A 23,102-nucleotide genomic window follows, 5' to 3' on the forward strand; every position below is an offset into this window, starting at 1 on the left:
TGGGTCTTTCTTACTTGAATTTCAGGTTTTATTTCTCTCCTTATACTTCTGTTGCTTCTGTTTCCTTTGCTATGGATTATTCTTATATGTTTTTTCTCTTACGGATATATTTTTCCCCCAACTTCCTATTTGGTCCTTTCTAAGTTTTCCACCTATTTTAACTTTTTAATTCCCTCCCTGATTCCACTGAGGTGTTCCACATTTGCTGTTCTGATTCTTCTTTTCCTCATTTTTCTTCTTTATATCTTATCATCCAGTTAGTAAGTCATAGCTACAATGCAATAATAAAATAATTTCAAGTATCATTTCACTGAGGATAGCATGAGAATGCTCGTCATTGTATTGTTTTTATCTGATGAACTTCAGTGGATGCGTTAGAAGTATTCATTTGAACATTTTTTTAGACATTATTTTTGAATTTTTAGAACATTATTCAATTTTTTTTAATTATAATATATGCTGCATATTCTGTGCCTCTTTGCCTAAAGCCTTGAGACCCTTAGCTCTTTACTTAGAAGACAGAAATGATATTAATGACAAAGTTCAGACAATGAATTCAGACTGTTGTTGGATGGAACTGATTTTACAGTTTTTTCTTCTCCTTTCTTTCTTTCTTTTTTTGCTTTTGTCTGTGTGTTTCAGGGAAATCTTAACCGGAACCACATGTTTTGTGCATACATACCAGAAGCCACTCTCCCCTTGTTGGTGGGTGCTTTGAATTTCTCAGACCTGGTGAGGAGAAAAGATGATGCTGATTCCCTTATGTAATGCTACTTTGTGCCTGTCAGAGAAATATTACCCTAGGTAAGTGTTGCTTATGAAAAAGGAGCAATACTTTTGTCTATCTTTGTACTCCTGTAAACTACAGTACTCCATTAACGCTGCCTTCATTAACAAGTCAGATATTTGGTATTGCACAATGTTGCAAATACACAGCAGTGTATTTAATAGAGCTTCACTGATGAACTATCACGATTTGTGGCAAACAAGATTAAAACACTATATGGCTGATATGCCTAGAGAGCATTTATTAAAAGCTGTAAATATGTATTTATTTAGAAATGGAATTTGACATAAAAATACGCCCAGAATGAAGACACCAAAGATCTAGTTGTCTTTAATGCTCTGCCCTCTCTTACTTCCCATATATTCATGCAATCACTCATACTGCTTAGTGTGGAAAAATTACTTTGAAAATATTTTCAATGGTCAAACGAACAACCAAACAAATTAAATCAAGAAATGAAAAAAAGGGTCAACTTTCTATGCCCAACTTGAAAAGCCCCATATGTAGGACTAGTTTCTCCTAGAAGCAAAACTAGTTTCCCCATTTTCTCTCCTCACTTCCTCCAGTCCTACTTCAAAGATTCAGTACTTGGTCCCCTTCAAACCAAAAGCATCCATCCCAGCAGAAAATGAATTGAAATACACTTGTAACTGTAAAAGGATCAAACCCCTGCTGTGGGAGTGTTATTTGGAAAGTGAAGAACAATGTTGCCTCTGCACTTAGCTATTACTATCACTACTCCATTCAAGGCACTAACCAAAGATGGAAAACCCCAGCCTGAGCTTTGATTACCCCTGCTTGAAATTTATTAGCATTTGATAAATGTCACTCTTGACAACAATGCTTATCCTCTAAAAGCAGCTACTTTTTCCTATTTTCATGGCCATATCACAGCAGTTTTAGATGTTCAAAATATGGGGTAGTAACTCTGATGTTGAAATTAGGAAAAGGAGTGTTGCTGTTTAGTTGCTAAGTCTATCCAACTCTTCTGCAACCTCATGGACTGTAGCACCCCAGGCTCCTCTGTCCATGGAATTTCCCAGGCAAGAATACTGGAGTGAGTTGTTTCATCCTTCTCCAGGAGATCTTCCCCAACCAGGGATCGAACCCACGTGTCCTGCACTGGCAGGCAGATTTTTTATCACTGAGCCACCAGGGAAGCCCAAGAAGAGTAGCCAGATCCAAAAGCAATGTTACTCAAGAATGGCTTTATAAGCGGACAATCTCAGAGTAGGTGCCACATCTGCTTCTCAGCCACTAGCTTCTCAGTCCCTCCAGAGATAATTAGATCCTTAATAATAGATCAACTCTAACTAAAATCACATACCTTATTTATCAGAATGTCCATATAGTTTCTTTTTATAAATCAGTTTTTCTTTTCAGTGACAGCACCCTCTTTCCTAAAAATAGCCATTGTCTGAAGTTATAGCTTAACACAAGTCAGTCTTTACCACTGATTAAACTTTCCTGATGTGCTTCTCCTGGCTTGAAAGTTATTATCTTTTAAAGTTGCATTCATTGTTTCATCTTCTGGAGTCTCAATAAACTGTTTACCTATTTGCCTGGGTTTTCCCGAAAATAGTGTGGAGGCATTCACTACATTCTGACTGGATCTTCTATCCAGGTGGTGAGAGGGCAAACTAAATTCCCAAATATACAAAGCGGAACATGTGACAGAATAACTACTGCTTTTTATTTTTGTTCAAGAGGACGATACTAAACTACACGATTTAAGTAGTACAGACGTTGATATATTTTAATAAAACAAAGTCACATTATTTTAATATTAAAGACAGGCCTTGTATATGATAAAAAATACTTTCTCCAGCAACTCTGCCAGTGAAGATCTATTCAGTGGTAGGCTGAAATTCTAACTCTAGCATTTTGCCAGCTGGTGATATTGAGCAATATACTGAGAGTCTCTGGGTTTGTTTCCTCAGTACAGCGGTTAGGAGCCAAAGTCAGTAAGTGTGGGGGAGGGGTGAGAGCCTGTCATAATTATCTTCGAAAAATCACCTGAATTACACAGTAAACCTTATGGGCACTAACTTTTGAGAAAACACTTAAACTAAAACAAATAAAAAGGAATGTATATATACATACATTTGGGGCTTCCCAGGTAGCTAATGGGTAAAAAAATCCGCCTGCCAACACAGTAGAGAGGGTTCGATCCCTGTATGGGGAAGATCCCTGAGGAAGGAAATCGCAACCCACTCCAGTATTCTTGCCTGGAAAATTCCGTGGCCAGAGGAGCCCCGAGGGCTACAGTCCCTTGGGTCGCAAAAAAAGTCCGACACGACTTAGCGACTAAAGAACAGAACAAAATACGCATATGTCTAGGCATTAAAGTCATTCTGGTTTTAACTCTAAAATCACTAACAGTGAACAGGGTACGGCTAGAAAACACAACTCCAGGGTTTAATAAATGTTAATATTCTTCCTTTCTTCTGCCCTAAAGCCTAACAGTAAATCTCCCAGAGCAGTCGTTTTAATGCGGTTATGCCTGAGGCATAGATACTTATCCAGCGATAACTCCAAGGTAAGAAACTTTGTGACCGTTCAGGGTTCTCTTCCTGACACTGACACTTAGAAGCGCCTCGCTAAACACAAGGATGAATTATTATTTACCACAGATCAGAGCTTGGGCCATTTCAATGTAATAACACCACAGAAATTTTAAAACGAAAACTTGTTACACACTTCACTACCTCAGAGCCACAACCGGCCCTAAACTCCGGAAAATGTTGCCCCAATCCTCCCGGCTTCCGTAATCTCGCTCAATTTCGCGATACCAAAACTGCGCTCCGCAGCACCGCCGCTGGGGGCGGTTCCAGAACACTTCCGGGAGGCCACTCTGGAGGTGTCTGGGATGTGTGCTTCCGGCGACTTCCAGGCCGCTTCCTCAGCCTCCACGACTACGGCCTGAAGTAGTGGGCGCTGAACCGGGGGGCTGCTGGCCTTTGGTCACGACAGTCTCTAGCCATGGATCGAGACCTCTTGCGGCAGTCACTAAATTTCCACGGCCCGTCTTTGCTGTCGCTGCTCCGGAGCGAACAGCAGGACAACCCGCACTTCCGGAGCCTCCTGGGGTCGGTGGCCGACCCTGCCCGGGGCCCGCCGGGCCAGCAGCAGTTACCGGGCAGGTAATGGGGCGGCGGCGCCGCTGCGAGACGGGAGAGGGGACTCAGCTCCGGGCTTCATGACCGCAGTCCGGCTGCTGAGCCGAGGCTGTGTGCACATGAGGACTACGGCGCCGGTTTCGAGGGCGGGATGGAGGAGGGTACCTTCTCCCTGATGTGGGCAATGCGGGATGTGGGTTGAACTTTTAAATCTAGTACTGCCACCAGAGGCGCGGATTCTTTAGCTAAAATCCTTTGGGCTTCTGTATATATGGAACAGCGCGGCTGTGTTTTTAAGTTTCCGCGCCCTCCATCTACAGACTGGCGTATGAGGGGATCCCTGGTTAAAACTTTTTTTCGGAGGATGTATGGCCAAGAGCTTAGGATGGTCATGATTGGGCGATGAAATCAGAGAGCAGAAGGTTGTACGTACTAAAAGGTTTTGCAGAAAAACCAGTTTTCATAAATTTTGTTTTCTTTTTAAGAAAAGAGAGGAGAGTTGACAACATTGAAATACAAAAATTCATTTCCAAAAAAGCGGATCTGCTTTTTGCACTTTCCTGGAAATCAGATGCACCTACAACTGCTGAAGTTAGTGAAGACAATGATGGTGTGTTTAGTCTTAAAATTGTTGCGTTTTGGTTTAACAGCACTTTGATGAAGCAGAACACAGAGCTGTTGTTAGTAATTTTGTTACTTATTTTTTCAGATTATTATGCAGTCATGCCACCGTTAGAGCAATTCATGGATATACCTACTATGGACCGGAGAGAGCTGTTTTTTCGAGATATTGAGCGTGGTGATATAGTGATTGGAAGAATTAGTTCCATTCGGGAATTTGGGTTTTTCATGGTGTTGATTTGTTTAGGCAGTGGCATTATGAGAGATATATCCCACTTAGAAATCACAGTAAGTTACTCACCTTTTAGTTATTTGATTGTTTTTGATAAAAATGTCATCTCAGTGCAAAAATTATATCTTTTCATCCAGCTGTAATTAAGTGTACTCTGCAGACCTAGTTTTGAGAATTAAATAAGTATTAATAGAAAATTTAAGTACTTTTTTACTTTTAAAAAAATTATTAGCAGTAATAAAATTAGTTTCTGCCACTGTTTCTAGTTTGGGGGGTTTGGTCCTTTGGCTGGCAGAAGTGGGTCCTGTTTTAAATGCTCAGATATTAGTGGACCTGGTGAGATTAGTTAGTAGCCTGGGTTATCTTCTAGCTGAGAAGTCTTTAATTATTTAGTATTCAGCATTAGATACTTGCATATGGATAATTTAGAAACAAATTCCTGTCTTTTCCGTATATTTCCAATAATTAAGTGATTTGTACATCATGATACTTTGCCCAAGGTGAATAGATCTAAATTTGAAATACACTATGTCTCTTTAATTTGAAAGGTTCGGTATTGTCTATTAAAACAGATAGAGAGGGAAGAAAACCAGAAGATACCGCAAACTTGATTAACACACCCAAACCTAGAAGAATTCACATTTCGTTTTCTTGGAAGTCTCCTACTTTCTGGACACATTTTAGTTTTATATTTAATAAGCACAAAATATCTTTTTGTTTCATCATGCATACTTGCAATATATTCAGTTTCTAAAACTAATTGCAAGTTTCATGAGAGTTTAGCTTTGACCTGAACCAGAAAACTTTTTTTATTTATGTTTGGGCACAGAAATTTAAATTTAGAATTTAGGGTGCTAGTTGTTTTCTTAATATTCCTGTCAAGTCTTAGCTGTTTATACTGAACCGCTAGAATAAAAGAAGACATTTCTCTCTGAGGAATAGAATGTCTAGTGTTTTACAGTGCTTCTCATTGCAGGCTCTATGTCCGCTAAGAGACGTGCCTTCAATCAGTAACCATGGGGATCCTTTATCATATTACCAAACTGGTGACATCATTCGAGGTGATCAGTTTCCTCATATTAGTAAAAAAAAGTAACTGGTCATGTTTATGTTAGTTTGCATTGCTTTGCTAATCAACTTAATTTTCTTATTTTTTAAGCTGGAATCAAGGATATTGACAGATACCATGAAAAGCTTGCAGTGTCTCTATATAGCTCATCTCTTCCACCACACCTATCTGGTATTAAATTAGGTGTGATTAGTTCTGAAGAACTTCCTTTGTACTACAGGTAATTTTATCCACATTGTCTCAACAAGTTAATTGCAAAACAGTTTCTTGGCTAAAAAATTGCAGATTTTGCCCAACTTCTAACAAGAAAGTAGAATTCTAATTTCTCTTATTTCAAAATATGCTAATTTTATTTTTATAACCCATAAATCGGTTCAAACTTGGTAAAAGGAACCAAATCATAATTGCCACACTTTCATGTACAAAAATGGTCTGAGTATTTAAATCCCATGTAATAATGTTATTTCCATAATGAAAATGGGACACGCTATTTAATTGTGTTAATCATCTTAATCATCTTTATATTTTGTGTGTTTTTTTTCTTTAAGGAAAAGCGTTGAACTAAATAGCAATTCTTTGGAATCCTATGAGAATATCATGCAGAGTTCTTTGGGATTTGTTAATCCAGGAGTAGTTGAATTCCTTTTAGGAAAACTAGGAATAGATGAATCTAATCCGCCATCTTTAATGAGAGGCCTTCAAAGGTATAGTAAATCAATATTTGTTCTGTTAAGTGGTGAGGTCTGTGGTGCTGATGTGAGAAGCTGCATAACTGAAGAACATAGTTGATTATCCTACGCTTGGTGGCAGCAATATGCCAAAGTTTGAATGAACTAGGTTATCCCTTCTCCTTCTGGAGTGGAGTCTTATCAGTGATTGATGTGTGCCGTGTGACCAGGTAGAAGCAGAAAAAATTAATAAGATGCAGAAAATTTATAAGAATTTCGTGTATATGCTAAAGGAAAATACTTTTTAATAATAGTAGTCATTCCTGAGAGTTCAAAAATTTTGCAGTAGAAATGGGAATACAAATTTCTTGCTTGAGATTCAGTTTTTATCTGTCATGTAAAGTGAGATATAGTTACAGTTTGACTTTTATTTTCTTTAATAGCAAAAATTTCTCTGAGGAGGATTTTGCTTCTGCGTTAAGAAAGAAGCAGTCTGCATCATGGGCTTTAAAATGGTATGAAGATTTTGTCATTCAACAATTGCATTATTTAACCTAATAGGTTAAGTTAAGGCAAGCATGCTTATGTCATCTTTAAGACAAAATTTGTTTATAAATGAATTTAAATGATACCTTTTTGAGATTAGCTTTTTTATAGATATAAATGCTACTATGTTGTAAACTTTAAAGATTTACATTTTAGCAAATATTTTTTAAATTTTGTTAAAAAGGAATTAGTATATTATATCTGAATTTCATAAATATTTGTTACAAAATTATCTAAAGACTCTTTCTTAGTTATACTGAGAATATTGAAGACTAATAACTAATATATTCGGTTTGCTTTAAAATTTTATTTATGCTAACATTTTGTTTGGATATTCTGTGAAATAATTTGTTATGTATGCTTTAAAATATATTTTTAGTGTGAAGATTGGAGTTGATTATTTTAAGGTTGGACGCCATGTGGATGCTATGAATGAATATAATAAGGCTCTGGAAATAGACAAACAAAATGTGGAAGCTTTGGTAGCTCGTGGAGCATTGTAAGTGGATCATGGGTTTTGAGGAATACTTACAAGATAAATGTATATAAGATTTATGAATAGCTCACAAGATAAATTCCACTAATTTTGTCTCATGTCTATAGATATGCAACAAAAGGAAGTCTAAACAAAGCAATAGAAGATTTTGAACTTGCACTGGAAAACTGTCCAACTCACAGAAATGCAAGAAAATACCTCTGCCAGACACTTGTAGAAAGAGGAGGGCAGTAAGTGTCAGATTGGTTTAATAGTAGAGATCTAATATTTAATAGCCAACTACTATAAAATCTTGAACTTAAATAGCATCTTTGACTTAGTTCAGATACTCTTAATTTCAGTTTTGATTGAAAATGTTTTTTAAATGTAGTCCTTTTTACATTCTCTGATCCTTTTATCCTTCCTTATTACTTACTTTCTTCATGATTGGAGATATTTTAGTGTCTTGAGTTCACTGTTGTGAGTATGTATTTTAATACATAGAAAGTTAATAGGTAAATCTTGTGCTGGACACACACCAAAAGTTTTTGTTTAATAGAAATTTCTAACTCATTTCATCATTCTAGTAATTATAATGCCAGAAATACAAATTGAGAACTCTGTAGTTCACTGTACATAAGATTTCACTGTTTTAGTCAACTTATTGCTCTACTTTGTCTAATAAAATCCATGAACTTAGATTAAGTTCCTGGATTTTTGGATTAAACAAACCCTGTAACCTATATTATACTGTCCTGAGATACTGGCATAGTACGTGGCATAATGACTAACAGACTAGTCTAACTTATGAAATATTTTGAAGAAATATAGTATACTTTAAATATAAATAATTTGGTAACATCCTGCTTTAATAATTAAGGGCCAGCATCTTTTTTGCTATCATTTTTTCTTAAATAGAATCATCCCTTTTCTGCTTCATGAATTTGCCAGATCATTACAGTTTGTATGATCATTTCAGAACTCCATATAAATGAAATTTTGCAATATTTGTTTTTAACTGATAAGAACTTCTACTTGGACCCAAGTGATTGGAGCAGCTTTTTTCTTTCTTACATAGCTTACATAACTGTGCTTAGTTGTTCAGTTGTGTCTGACTCCTTGCGACCCCATGGATTGTAGCCTGCCACGCTCCTCTGTCCATGGGGATTCTCCAGGCAAGAACACTGGTGTGGGTTGCCGTGCCCTGCTCCAGGAGATCTTCCCAATCCAGGGATCAGACCCAGGTCTCCCGCATTGCTGGCAGATTCTTTACCATCTGAGCCACCAGGGAAGCCCCTAGGTACATAGCTAGTGCCTCCTTAGATGTGGTTGTCTTACTATTCACATACTCGTGATTTTTAACTCTGTGAATGGCAACACCATCTATTCGGTCATCCAGTCCAGAAATCTTGATCGTCTTTGGCTTATTCCTTCCTCCCCTCATCCTATCTGACACAGAAGTGATTGCATTGAAACCACTGGGTTTATTCATTTGTTTTAAATTCTGATATTTCACAACATAGACTTGTGAGCATCATCTAATAATGATTATTATCCTTTCTGCAGGCTGGTTGTGATATGTGTGCCTTGGTATTTGTGATGTTAGCAGTAAATTTTCTGGGAAAATTTTTCTGTAGAAAGGAAAACTCTTCATAAACTACTAGGAGAAGCCAGCCTACATAGTTCTGTGCTAAAGTTCAAGATCATACTAAATTTCAGAGGGTATCAGTTGATAGTGTGTTTTCACAAATTATACTAAAATGCCACTGCTTGACCTACAATATGGCTTTAATTATCAGTAATGAATTCCTGTTTTTTATTTGTTTAATTGAGATACAGTTGATACATAACTTTATGTTAGTTTCAGGTTATGTTCAACACAGGATTCAATTTATGTATATATTGTGAAGAGTTGACCATTGTGTCTGATTAACATTGATCATCACACAGTTATGTTTTTTTTTTCTTGTGATGAGAACTTTTAAGATGTATTCTTTTTGCAACTTTCAAGTATGGTACTAACTGTAATCACCATGCTGTATATTACATTCTCAGGACTTTATTTTATACCTGGAAGTTTATAAAATGAATCATTTTCACCCATTTTACCCACCCCCTACCCCACCTCCAGCAACCACCAGTCTATTCTCTGTATCTTTGAGTTCAGTTTCTCTGATGTGTTTTATGTGGTTTTATATTGTCTTTTACAACAAAACTAACAAAAAAATAGCAGAAGCACAGTATTTAAGTATTGTTCAATTTGGAAAATAATTTGCTAAACATAGTTTTTCCCTCATGAACTCACATAAGTTCTTGCCTATATGCGTATTTGAGAACTTCTAATTTTTACCAAAAAAGCTAAATTTTCCTTTTGAATTTAGGTTAGAAGAAGAAGAAAAATTTTTAAATGCTGAAAGTTATTATAAGAAAGCTTTGGCTTTGGATGAAACTTTCAAAGATGCAGAGGATGCTTTGCAGAAGCTTCATGTATATATGCAGGTGATTCTTTATTTCCTCTTAGAAATGTAGTCATTTTTAAGATTAATGACAAAACTTAACTTTCTTCTAGGGAATCTATTCTAGATCACTTAATTATGGCATTACAAAAAGTTTTTTAGATATAGCTTTTCTTAATTGGGTTTGACATTACTTCATAGTTTTGTTGAGAAAATTCCCATTGCCTGTTTGGTATGCAGTTGTCCTTGTAGAATTGTCCTTATAGTGAGCTTTCCTGATTCAGTATTATTACTGTAATTGAGCTAATTATAAAAACCATTCTGAAAAATATTTTACACTGTCTTTTCCTGTAATACTGATGATGATGTTTTCTCATGCATTTTCTTCTGAATTGGACCATTGCTGCTGTGTCTGACATCTGGTGCTGCTCATCCCCATCCTCAAACTGGAAAATGATTTCTTATGTAACCATGCATCCAACTGGGCTGTGCTATTTTTTAAATGGTTTGTATTTGAACATGGTGATTCCCCTCTCAACTCACCATATCGGGATTTCTTCCTTTGAATTTTATTTATAAAATTTGTGTCCTGTTTCAATTTTTAATGGTTTTTTTAATATATATATATTTTTCATGTATTTTATTTTTTCTCTTTCTTGCACTCTGGGTCATGGGTATCAATGCAATGGCTTCCCTTTTTTTCCATGGAATACCAACTGCAATATGGTCCTCAATACTGTTCTGGCTGTTCAATGATTAATGCCAAACACCTGTGATTAATTTTTATATGTTAAAAATACTTTTTTAATGCTGGATATATGGTGATTTGGGTATACCACATCTGGTTTTGGTTGGGGGGTGGGTTGGTCTTTTGAAAACTGGATTTTATATATTCTGCTATTTTTAACGTGTGGTTTTTTCCGATATCTGGGTTCTAAAAGAAATCTTTGGAATTAAGAGAAAAACAAGCTGAAAAGGAAGAAAAGCAGAAAACAAAGAAAATAGAAACAAGTGCAGAAAAGTTGCGTAAGCTCTTAAAAGAGGAAAAAAGGTAAACTATAATATTCAGTATTTTTAAACTTAAAGCAAGTACTCAGTTGAACCAAAGTGCCATTTGGGAGATAAAGTAAGTAAAAAATTAAAGTGTTTCAAGTCATAATCAATGATTCTTAGCAAGTATGTGTACCATAAATTTTTCTGTAAAAGAGAGCAAAGGATGGCTAGAGTTCTGAAAAAAAAAAAAGAAAAAAGAATACAAATAAAATGTTATTTTAATTATCTGTATTTTAGGGAGAAATATTTCAAAATTAGAGCAGTAGTTCTCAACTGGGTGTGGTTTCCCATGGGACATTCTTGGTTTTCATAACTGGTAGGTGCTACTGGCATCTAGTGGATAGAGGTCAGAGATGCTGCTAAACTTTTAACAATGATATAGAATTTCCCCACTGCCACCCTACCCTCCCAGCAAAGAGTTATTTGGCCAAAAATGTTAATAGTCCTGAGGTGGTAAAACCATGAACTAGACATAGCCAAATATAAAACTTCCAGTTCTCTCCTTTATGTATTCAGATGCTCTTAAATTTTTAAGGTAATTTTAGAAATGTCACCATGTATTTCAAAAATGATGGATTTGCTTACAGTGACAATTGTCTACACCAGTATTTTTTCCCAAAAGTCACGACTAATGGTAAAATTGGATATTGTAGTAAAAACTAAACTTAATACTATAATTCTTATTTAAGCTGCAAACTTTTATGAAATCTTTAAAGAGAACAAAATAGAACTAAAATCTTTATGGGTAATTAAACGTTTTTATACTCAACATATCTGATGAGTTAACTACATTTTTTTAGGCTAAAGAAAAAAAGAAGAAAATCAACTTCTTCTTCGAGTGTCTCTTCTGCTGATGAATCAGTTTCTTCTTCATCATCCTCTTCATCTTCTGGTCACAAAAGGCATAAGAAACATAAGAGGAACCGCTCAGAGTCTTCTCGAAGTTCTAAAAGGCATTCAGCTAAGGCATCCTCAAATCAGATAGATCAGAATAAGAAAGATGAGTGCTTCCCAGTTCCAGCTAATACGTCAGCATCTTTTCTTAACCAAAAACAAGAAGTGGAAAAACTATTGGAAAAGCAGGATAGGTTATCATATCAAAAGAAACAGGTAAAAGAAAAAGATAAATGTTCTTTCTCATCATCTTCTGTTGAAATGCCGGATGATTTTGGAGGTAGGTCTGAAGATCCAAGAGATTTTTATGATAGCTATAAAACTCAGGCAGGTAGTAGCAGAACAGAAAAGCCATATAAATCAGAAAGACATTTTTCCAGTAGAAGAGATTCCTCAGATTCTTTTTATAGGAATTCAGAGGATAAGGTAAAAATGTATGGTTATAGAAGATTTGAAAAAGATACAGAAGGAAGAAAAGAGCACTATAGAAAGTGGGAGCCAGGTTCCACGAGACATGCTACTTCACCAGCAAGCTCAGACTACTCTTGGAAGTCAGGAGAAAAATATAAGAAATCCACTTACTCTGGATCACGTGATCTAAGTAGACATGAGCAAAGATATCAATTAAATAAAAATCAAGGAGAATATGAAAGAGAGGGTAATTACGAGGAGGATATTAAAACAGAGATTCCGGGAGAGGGGCTCAATAGCAAAGAGCATTCAGAAGGTGGAGTTAAAAAAAATTTACCTCAAAATTTACTCAATATATTTAATCAGATAGCTGCATTTGAGAAAGAAAAAGGAAATAAGCCAAAAAACTAATATGCCAAGGGTATCCTCAACATTACACTAAAGACTTAATAAAATATTTGGATCTTTTAGTAATACAGTCCAGAAATCTCTGCTCCCGTGGTTTGTAGACATTATGGAAATCAATTGCTTTTTATAGCGGTTCTCAAAGTATATTTGTTTCAGTTATAGGTCCCCGTTTCATAGCTTTTTTTTTTTAATGTGTGTATGTTATGTACAGTTATTTCTTATTCTGATGATTTAAACTTCTTCACCTAAAGATAACTTTCAAAGTATTGTTTCTTCATTGTACTCTGGTATGTTAGAATTCCTCAGGTTCACCTTATCCTGCTGTTTGAGAAAATATTAAATTTGTGCATTGAACACTTGGGTCATTTTTATGAAAAATTATTTCATTCTGTTAAAAGCTCTTGACTTTCTAAAGAGATTATTTGAATGTTAAATACCATTTTATAATCATTTGTTTAAAGGTGAATTTTCTTCCATAACATTTTTAAATGGTAGACAGATACGTGTCTTGTCTAATTGACCTCTAAAGCCTGATTTAATTAAAATGATTTATGTACCAGATGTTTAAAAGTACATTAGGAATAAAGCCATGAAAGTTGAATAGGGGCCCATTTTGCTCATCTCTCTTTTTTTTTCTTCCTTGCTAACAGTGTAGCCCTAAGAAATTTCTTTAAATATTGACAAGACCATGCATTCCAGGCATGAATAGATCAGAGTAGGAAATAGTCCTTCTGGCAAAAGCAGCAGTGGCAAGTGAAGCACACTATAAATCTGATCTTCCACTAAGGGAAAGGAAGTTAGGAAACTGTCCTAGTATTGCAAATGTCCAGCTGAGTGTGTTTTTTGATAGCCTAGAGCTGGCTTGCATTTCTGCTTTTCTTCCTAGAGTCTGAATAAATGATTCAGCTGACAGAACCTGGACTTACTCAGAATTAATTTCAGCAACTACAGCTGAAGAAGGAATGAACTTGGATTATAATGATTGTTCACAAATTATTAAAAACCGTATAGATGAGAATAGAGATAGGTATACATAGGAGTCATAGTTGTTTAGAATCTCATAGGCTTTAGAATCTCCAATTCATGATGATACTGGATGGCTGGGTTGAAGGGTAGCGAGTATCCCCATCTACAAACGTCTAAGTGACAGAGAATGCCAGCAGAAGACAACACTTAGTCCTTGTTCTGTTTCGGTTCTTGCCAGCAATAAAATACCAAAACTTAATATAACTTAGTTCAGTCCAGTCGCTCAGTCGTGTCCAACTCTTGGCGACCCCATGAATTGCAGCACGCCAGGCCTCCTGGTCCATCACCAACTCCCGGAGTTCACTCAAACTCATGTCCATTGAGTCGGTGATGCCATCCAGCCATCTCATCCTCTGTCGTCCCCTTCTCCTGCCCCCAATCCCTCCCAGCATCAGAGTCTTTTCCAACGAGTCAACTCTTCACATCAGGTGGCCAAAGTAAAGTCTGACACTGTTTCCACTCTTTCCCCATCTATTTCTCATGAAGTGATGGGACCAGATGCCATGATCTTTGTTTTCTGAATGTTGAGCTTTAAGGCAACTTTTTCACTCTCTTTCACTTTTCATCGAGAGACTTTAGTTCCTCTTCACTTTCTGCCGTAAGGGTGGTGTCATCTGCATATCTGAGGTTATTGATATTTCTCGTGGCCATCTTGATTCCAGCTTGTGCTTCTGGCCCAGCGTTTCTCATGATGTACTCTAACTTAACCATTCCATAAATACTGTGCTAGGCTTTGGTTGGTGGCTCAATAATAGAAGCTACTGTGCAATTCCAGGGCTTCCCTGATAGCTCAGTTAGTGAAGAATCCACCTGCAATGCAGGAGACTCTAGTTCAATTCTTGGGTAGGAAAGATCTGCTGGAGAAGGGATAGGCTACCCACTATGCTATTCTTGGCCTGGAGAATTCCATGGACTGTATAGTCCATGGGGTCACAAAGAGTCAGACATGACTGAGCGACTTTACATTTTCACTATGCAATTCCAGTGTGTTGGGCCCTGTGCATTTATATAAATTACCTGATTTCAATAAACAACATAGATAACTTTTACTGTCTCTATATTATAAATGAGAAAAAAAGCATAGAGAAATAACTTTCCCAAGGTCACAGTACCAGTCCTTGCCTGTTTGGAATACACTTCAACTTCCAGGTAATTTGCAAAGTAAAATAGGGCAAAGAATGAGAATTTTGGTGAACATTCAAAGTGATCGTAAGATTAATCAGTAAATTTCACAAATCTCACTGGAATAATGTTTCACAAAAAAACAAACCAGCTTTTTACCCATCTTATTCATTGGACTTGGCTGTGCCTTTTGCTTCCAGTTAAAAGAAATGACAATAAATACACCAGTGATCCAGAGAATTACTGCCTTTCAGAAGGAATTGCAAGTGACAGTTGTAAACAATGACAGTTTTTGTTAAATACTTTTCCCCAAGATTTGAAGGAGACAGTACTCATTTAAGTATATATATTCTGATACATTTATTTGAAGACCAGTTTTATAACATAGTCATACTTCACCCTCTGTTCCAAAGTTCAGAGTGTTGGGCACATGTTATGATAAAGAACTGACAAATAACTAATTCTTAATCTGGTAGTCTACCGGAAATTTACAGAATTCCTATTGCAAATCTAATTACGCCTGGCTTTCTTTCAACTGCTTATTAAATCAAGGAAATATTGAAAACATATTCTTGGTTGTATCTTGAGAGCAGAATCTTCACTATGTTTGACTTCTTTCAAGATCAGAGTGGCCTACTTCTAGAAATTTAAGCTCCACTGTTGCTATATAGTGGTTCTCTTTCCTATCAGCTGTTTTCTTGGTGGAGGGAGGGGGAGAGGTAATGCTAAAAGAAGAAACTAACAGATTTCTTCTCCCAAAGTCTGAGAAATGTTTCTTTTAATAAATAAAACCTAATTTCAGGATCATCTAGGCCAAAAGAATTTTAATAGTGTTGTAAACTATATAGTACAGTAAATCTTTAGCGATTTCTTCCTAAAAGATTCTGTTACATTAGAAGTGAGAAGTTTCATGGCTAGCATGAAGTTTTTACATTTTTCACTGAATAAAACTTTTCTCTGGTCATTTTGTATTTCTAACACTTAGTAGGCCTTTATATCAGTATAAGGCATCCAGAAGTATACAGTGTGATATACTATTTTAAACTTAGGAGACTTTGGGTTTTGTGTTTACAACTTGTTCAAGAGAGATTTAAAATTTTATTTGTTGGTCTTTCTGCTTTTACCAGTACTGGAGGCACTGCTAGCACTAGTTGGTCTGGAAGTGCTGCCAGTTAGTGGAGAGGCTGGGAAGTTCAGCTCTAATACTTTGATCGAAGTCTGAGAAGCAGAAGTGCTTGTGCTCTTAGATGACCTAGAATAAAACCAGAGTTACAATAGTGTAATTCAGAATTTGTATTTTAGTAGAGACCCTCTCATTAATCGCAAAGATGCCATAATCCCACAAGTACTTAAAGAGATCAAAAAAGATACATTGTTAAGAGTGGTAATAATGAATTCTAAAAGACCATTAATAGTATCAGGAAATTAAGAAGAAAGAGATGATAAACATAAAGTTTCAAATCAGTAGAAAAATAGTTCTGCAAATATATTTCTATTTAAAAAAATGTTTCAACTATAATTTAGAATCATTAGGTATTAAAAGTTTGCCAAATCATTCAACAAAAGGTAAGAAAAGAGGCAAGAAAATTTGAGTGCTGGCAATAGTGATTAAAATGATAGATTATATAATTTGAGCCAAAAAGAAGAAAATGAGGGACCTATTGACAGGATAAAGTGGTGGAGTCATTTGAAAAACATAACTAGCCATACAATTCTGAATGCTAAGTTTTGAAAGTATGCTTTTACAAAAATACTAGGGTGGGATGGGTGAATTTAACTCAGATGACCATTATATCTACTACTGTGGGCAGGAATCGCTTAGAAGAAATAGAGTACCGATTATAGTCAACAAGAGTCCGAAATGCAGTGCATGGATGCAATCTCAAAAACGATAGAATGATTTCTGTTCGTTTCCAAGGCAAACCATTCAATATCACAGTAACCCAAGTCTATGCCCTGACCAGTAACGCTGAAGAAGCTGAAGTTGAACAGTTCTATGAAGACCTACAAGATCTTTTAGAACTAAGAGCCAAAAAAGATGTCCTTTTCATTATAGGGGAGTGGAATGCAAAAGTAGGAAGTCAAGAAACACTGGGGGTAACAGGCAAATTTGGCCTTGGAGTACAGAACGAAGGGGGCAAAGACTAATAGAGTTCTGCCAAGAGAACGCACTGGTCATAGCAAACACCCTTTTCTAACAACACAAGAGAAGACCCTACACATGGACATCACCAGATGGCCAACACCGAAATCAGATTGATTATATTCTTTGCAGCCAAAGATGGAGAAGCTCTATACAGGCAGCAAAAATAAGACGGGGAGCAGCTCAGATCATGAACTCCAGCTCAGATCATGAACTCCTTACTGCCAAATTCAGACTGAAGAAAGTGGGGGAAATCACTAAACCATTCAGGTATGACCTAAATCAAATCCCATATGATTATACAGTGGAAGTGAGAAAGAGATTTAAGGGACTAGATCTGATACAGTGCCAGATGAACTATAGATGGACGTTCATGACATTGTACAGGAGACAAGACCATCCCCAGGAAAAGAAATGCAAAAAAGCAAAATGGCTATCTGAGGAGGGCTTACAAATAGCTGTAAAAAGAAGAGAAGCAAAAAGCAAAGGAAAGGAAAGATATAAGCATCTGAATGCAGAGTTCCAAAGAATAGCAAGGAGAGATAAGAAAGCCTTCCTCAGCGATGAATGCAAAGAAATAGAGGAAAACAACAGAATGGGAAAGACTAGAGGTCTCTTCAAGGAAATTAGAGATACCAAGGGAATATTTCATGCAAAGATGGGCTCAATGAAGGACAGAAATGATATGGACCTGACAGAAGCAGAAGATATTAAGAAGAGGTAGCAAGAATACACAGAAGAACTGTACAAAAAAAGATCTTCACGACCCAGATAATCACGATGGTGTGACCACTCACCTAGAACCAGACATCCTGGAATGTGAAGTCAAGTGGGCCTTAGGAAGCATCACTACAAACAAAGATAGTGGAGGCGATGGAATTCCAATTGAGCTATTTCAAATCCAAAAAGATGCTGTGAAAGTGCTGCAGTCAATATGTCAACAAATTTGAAAAACTCAGCAGTGGCCATAGACTGGAAAAGGTGAGTTTTCATTCCAATCCCAAAGAAAGGCAATGCCAAAGAATGCTCAAACTACTGCACAATTGCACTCATATCACACGCTAGCAAAGTAATGCTCAAAATTCTCCAAGCCAGGTTTCAGCAATACATGAACCATCAACTTTCAGGTGTTCAAGCTGGTTTTCGAAAAGGCAGAGGAACCAGAGATCAAATTGCCAACATCCGCTGGATCATGGAAAAAGCAAGAGAGTTCCAGAAAAACATCTATTTCTGCTTTATTGACTATGCCAAAGCCTTTGACTCTTTGGATCACAATAAACTGTGGAAAATTCTGAAAGAGATGGGAATACCAGACCACCTGACCTGCCTCTTGAGAAACCTATATGCAGGTCAGGAAGCAACAGTTGGATCTGGACATGGAACAACAGACTGGTTCCAAATAGGAAAAGGAATACATCAAGGCTGTATATTGTCACCCTGCTTATTTGACTTATATGCAGAGTACATCATGAAAACGCTGAGCTGGAAGAAGCACAAGCTGGAATCAAGATTGCTGGGAGAAATAATAACCTCAGATATGCAGATGACACCACCCTTATGGCAGAAAGTGAAGAACTAAAGAGCCTCTTGATGAAAATGAAAGAGAACAGTGAAAAAGTTGGCTTAAAGCTCAACATTCAGAAAACAAAGATCATGGCATCTGGTCCCATCATTTCCCAGCAAATAGATGGGAAACAGTGGCTAACTTTATTTTCGGGGGCTCCAAAATCACTACAGATGGTAACTGCAGCCATGAAATTAAAAGACACTTACTTCTTGGAAGGAAAGTTATGACCAACCTAGATAGCATATTCAAAAGCAGAGACATTGCTTTGTCAACAAAGGTCTGTCTAGTCCAGGCTATGGGTTTTCCAGTAGTCACGTATGGATGTGAGAGTTGGACTATAAAGAAAGCTGAGTGCTGAAGAATTGATGTTTTTAAACTATGGTGTTGGAGAAGACTCTTGAGAGTCCCCTGGACTGCAACGAGATCCAACCAGTCCATCCTAAAGGAAATCAGTCCTGGGTGTTGATTGGAAGGACTGATGTTGAAGCTGAAACTCCAATACTTTGGCACCTGATGCAAGAGCTGACTGATTTGAAAAGACCCTGATGCTGGAAAGATTGAGGGCAGGAGGAGAAGGGGACGACAGAGGATGAGATGGCTGGATGGCATCACTGACTCAATGGACCTGAGTTTGGGTGAACTCCAGGAGTTGGTGATGGACAGGGAGACCTGGTGTGCGGGTCTCCCCCCAGCACATGCGGTCGCAAAGAGTCGGACAAGACAGCGACTGAACTGAACTGAGGGTGTTTAAGTGGGTGGTCACCATGTTTACATAGAAAATGTTTATGATTTTGTTTTACTTAAAAAATATCTTTTAGGAAATCCTTTCATGACATCTTGCTGTGGAGTAATGAAAAGTAATACGGTTCTGAATGTGGCAGATTGGGAATTTTAAGATGAGGATCATCTTTATTATTATTTATTATTTTGTCAGCAAGGCACAGGAACATTGACTAAATGTCTACCTGATACAATTCTGGATAAAACTAAACTGCAGAAGAAAAAATAATTTCCTTTTTAGCAAACCAAAGCAGCATAAATAAAATTCTAACTTCTTAGATTTTACAGTGGATTTTAATCTTATAAATCTTACTCAATATGTATGTACAGCTAAGTGGTCCTTTTATGGTTTACTCAATTCTCCCCACACTCAGGGATGACCATGCTATGTGTATCATCCAAAATGTCACCCTGCTTTATCCTGCTGAAATAGCTAATAGTCACAAAGCACTATATGTCAAACTGGAAATGCTAACACCAGAGAGAAGCCAGAAGAGTCTTGTGCTGCTGGCTGGTTTCTGCCTCTGACACAAACATCAGAAGGTAGGGAAAGTGGGGGAGAGTACTAGCAGTGCACTGGCAGGTCCAACAGCGATGGCATATGGAAGTGGCCGAATTTGCTTGGGATGGAAGCTGTAACTGAGTGAGTCAGGAGATGGTGTTTTCTCCTTCCACTTACCTTGCTGATAACAGTGAAGTCTGGGAAGGAGATCTAGAACTGTGACGACTACCTTTAGTACTAGTTGTAGGTAGTTCTAAACCACTCTGGAAAAATATTCAAGAGCAATCATTAGTACCACTGCATTTCAGAGTATTTTTCAATAGATTTCATTTTATGTTTTTTAATTAAATTTTTCTTCATGAAATGTTTAAGAAATATTTGACTAGAAGATAACCTTATTACCTGTTGAAAGTATGTTTGAAGGATAACACCGATCTCAGCATTTTCTTGTGTGATATCAACTATCATTTCATCAATGATCTTGTGAAGCTGTTTCACTTCACGAAGTTTGATATCTTGTTCTTCTAGTGTTTCATCTTTTGTATCTTTCAAAAGACGGACTTCCTTGGTGAGTTTTGCACACTGTTGGTCAACAGCAGTCAGTTATTTAAACCTATTTTCTAGAACTAAGTATTTTTTAATGGATGAAGGAAGATGTGAGGTTACCATTTGGAACTCCAAAACAAATATGACAGGTCAGTTTTTTAAAGTTTCCAATACCTGTTTAGTTACTCTTTCTAATTTTGGCTTCTGTTCCTCAGTTTCTCTGTTTAATTGAAGTACATAAGCTTGCTTCTCTGTTACTTTTTCTTTGACGTTATTTGTTAAGTGTTCTATAACTGTTAAAGTATTTTCCATGCTCTGCAGAAAATAAATATTAACAAATTTATTGGTTAGGATCAGAAATAACTTATAATTGCCACTTGTCAAGTATTTAATTCTGATTCCTTTGTTTTTGTATATATGTGCTTGGTTGCTCAGTTGTAGCCAACTCTGCATATATAATGTACATTCTATTGGTAGATAATAAGTATAATGGTTTTATGGATTAAGTTTTATATATAATTCCACTGGAAGGTTATTATGGTATTTGGGAGAAAAACAATTCAAACAATGACTATTGAAAGCACACAGTTTTCAAAGATTCCCAACTCATATAATCTATTCCTTTAATAAAAAAAAAAAATCTCTGTAAGTGCACTCAGTCATGTCCAGCTCTGCGACCCTTTCAACTGTAGCCTGCCAGGCTCTTCTGTTCATGGGATTTTTCAGGGAAGAATACTGGAGTGGGTTGCCATTTCCTCCTCCAGTGGATCTTCCCAAACCAGGGATTGCACCCCTCTCTCTTGTGTCTGCTGCATTGGCAGGTGGATTCTTTACCACTGAGCCATCAGGGAAGCCCTTAAATGTTTATATGCTGCTGCTCCTGCTAAGTCACTTCAGTCGTGTCCGACTCTGTGTGACCCCAGAGATGGCAGCCCACCAGGCTCGCCTGTCCCTGGGATTCTCTAGGCAAGAACACTGGAGTGGGTTGCCATTTCCTTCTCCAATGCATGAAAGTGAAAAGTGAAAGTGAAGTCGTTCAGTCGTGTCCGACTCTTAGCGACCCCATGGCGACCCCATGGACTGCAGCCTACCAGGCTCCTCCGTCCATAGGATTTTCCAGGCAAGAGTACTGGAGTGGGGTGCCATTGCCTTCTCCAAAATGTTTATATAGAGCCTGCTTATTACCATGCACATTGTTTTCTCATCTTTCAAATTTTTGTTTTAAGGAATAGTCTTTTAAGGTGATTTTAAAGGATTTAACTGAAATAAAGATTAGGGGATATCATAGGTAGTTAGCTGTAATTTATCCACTGATTACCAAGTAATTCTCAGGGCTTAGCACTGGGATTTTAACTAGTTAATACTTTGAGCACTTTTTTCTCATTTAAGTGAGATATCTCTAACTGCTTCTCTATAAAAAATTGTATATTAACAAGAGTAGAATAATTATAATAGTGCTAGTTAACTTTTACTAAGGGCTTATTATTAAAGCCTATAGAATTTACCTGGATATCTTCCTGTAGTTCTCTGATTTGTCTTTGTTTGTATCTATATTTTTCATCAACAGCTCTTTTTTGTTCTTCTAGTTGAATTTTTACCTCATACTCAGCACCTAGAATTTAAAAGAATTTTGCTTTAAATTTTTAACATGCTGTGTAGAAAGCAAATTTAAAATAATACATAATTTAAACTTCTAATATTTTTCATTATGAAAGATCAACTTCCGTATGTCTAATTTTTGAAAAATAGGATGTGAAATAACTATTCTTATTTTGTCAACATAGAGCACCCAGTATGCTGCTGTGTTTTTCAGATTTGAAATGAACTGTGTAGAGGAGTACTATGCCACATCACTACAACTAGTAACAGATGGAATTAACACCTTAGCATTTATTTTAAGTGGGGGAGGGAAGGGGGGTTGTGGTGATTAGGTTTTCAGCTGAATCAAACATGAGGCACTTGTTTTCCTTATCGCATAGTGATCCTCTTTTTAAAATAACTATGCAGCTTTCATTGCATGTACATTCATTTAAAAGTTTCAATAATTTCTACATACTAGATGGAGTCACTTTCTGAAAAGATTGTTTGTAATTATTGTTGCAGCTGTTCAGCACTTGCAGGGTGTTTCCTAGAGCATAGATTTCTTTTTCAGCTTTGTTGATCTTAGCATCCAAACTGTCACCTTCCCTTTGAAGTTCTTCTTTTTCTTGAGCAGCCTGTTTAAAACAGAATAGAATAGATTGGTTAAAAGTATTTATCATGGCGGGCGGGTGGGGGAGGGGCAGAAGAATGTCTGTGATCAGGGCAGGAAGTACTTAACTCACAATACCAATTTGCCTTGGGACGCTCATGCAGCACCAAGCATTTATTTCTTGCACTTGATTTACCAAATCCTGAAGGCCTTCCAAATATAGCACTTAGGATACAAAACCATGATGGGAGTTAACTAAAACTTAACATGAAGACTCGAACAAAAATGACCAAAAAATATAAACTTTACTGAGAAAAGAAAAGGTTAAGTAGAAGAGGTTTCAAATTAGATATTAAATAAAAGGAATGTATGTTTCTTGCCTGGAAGAGGTTTGGCACACTTTGACATTTTAAATCTTAGGAGTAAAAGAGGTTAGCAAGCTAAACCCATGAAAGTGAAAGTGTTAGTTGCTCAGTTGTGTCCAAC

General features: G+C 36.8%; 2 protein-coding genes across 3 annotated transcripts in view; one reads left to right on the top strand and one right to left on the bottom strand.

Annotated features, from left to right (window-relative positions):
• Positions 1 to 3,617: 3,617 nt before the first annotated feature.
• Positions 3,618 to 13,344, top strand: TTC14 (tetratricopeptide repeat domain 14). Of its 2 annotated transcripts, XM_010855626.1 has the most exons (12): positions 3,618 to 3,930; positions 4,392 to 4,516; positions 4,616 to 4,815; positions 5,736 to 5,820; positions 5,919 to 6,048; positions 6,377 to 6,532; positions 6,940 to 7,011; positions 7,422 to 7,541; positions 7,646 to 7,768; positions 9,899 to 10,016; positions 10,915 to 11,024; positions 11,827 to 13,344. In XM_010855626.1, the coding sequence occupies exons 1-12, from the start codon at positions 3,770 to 3,772 to the stop codon at positions 12,740 to 12,742; spliced, it is 2,316 nt and encodes a 771-aa protein (XP_010853928.1). In that variant the 5' UTR covers positions 3,618 to 3,769; the 3' UTR covers positions 12,743 to 13,344. The 2 variants fall into 2 exon arrangements, 1 of the variants encoding a protein (XP_010853928.1); XR_826679.1 differs by lacking the exon at positions 11,827 to 13,344 and having other exon boundaries at positions 9,899 to 10,478; positions 10,915 to 10,971.
• Positions 13,345 to 14,664: 1,320 nt separating this feature from the next.
• CCDC39 (coiled-coil domain containing 39) overlaps positions 14,665 to 23,102 on the bottom strand; it is a 52,444-nt gene continuing 44,006 nt past the window's right edge. Inside the window, exons 15-20 of the mRNA XM_010855627.1 lie at positions 22,482 to 22,641; positions 21,931 to 22,037; positions 20,600 to 20,740; positions 20,282 to 20,461; positions 20,057 to 20,142; positions 14,665 to 16,139 (exon numbers count right to left, since the gene is read on the bottom strand). Of these exons, the coding sequence (XP_010853929.1) occupies positions 15,986 to 16,139; positions 20,057 to 20,142; positions 20,282 to 20,461; positions 20,600 to 20,740; positions 21,931 to 22,037; positions 22,482 to 22,641 (828 nt within the window). The 3' untranslated portion in view covers positions 14,665 to 15,985. The remainder of the gene's footprint in view (positions 16,140 to 20,056; positions 20,143 to 20,281; positions 20,462 to 20,599; positions 20,741 to 21,930; positions 22,038 to 22,481; positions 22,642 to 23,102) is intronic.

This window comes from Bison bison, unplaced genomic scaffold (assembly GCF_000754665.1).
Source record: "Bison bison bison isolate TAMUID 2011002044 unplaced genomic scaffold, Bison_UMD1.0 scf7180017864367, whole genome shotgun sequence".
Classification (NCBI taxonomy): Eukaryota; Metazoa; Chordata; class Mammalia; order Artiodactyla; family Bovidae; genus Bison; species Bison bison.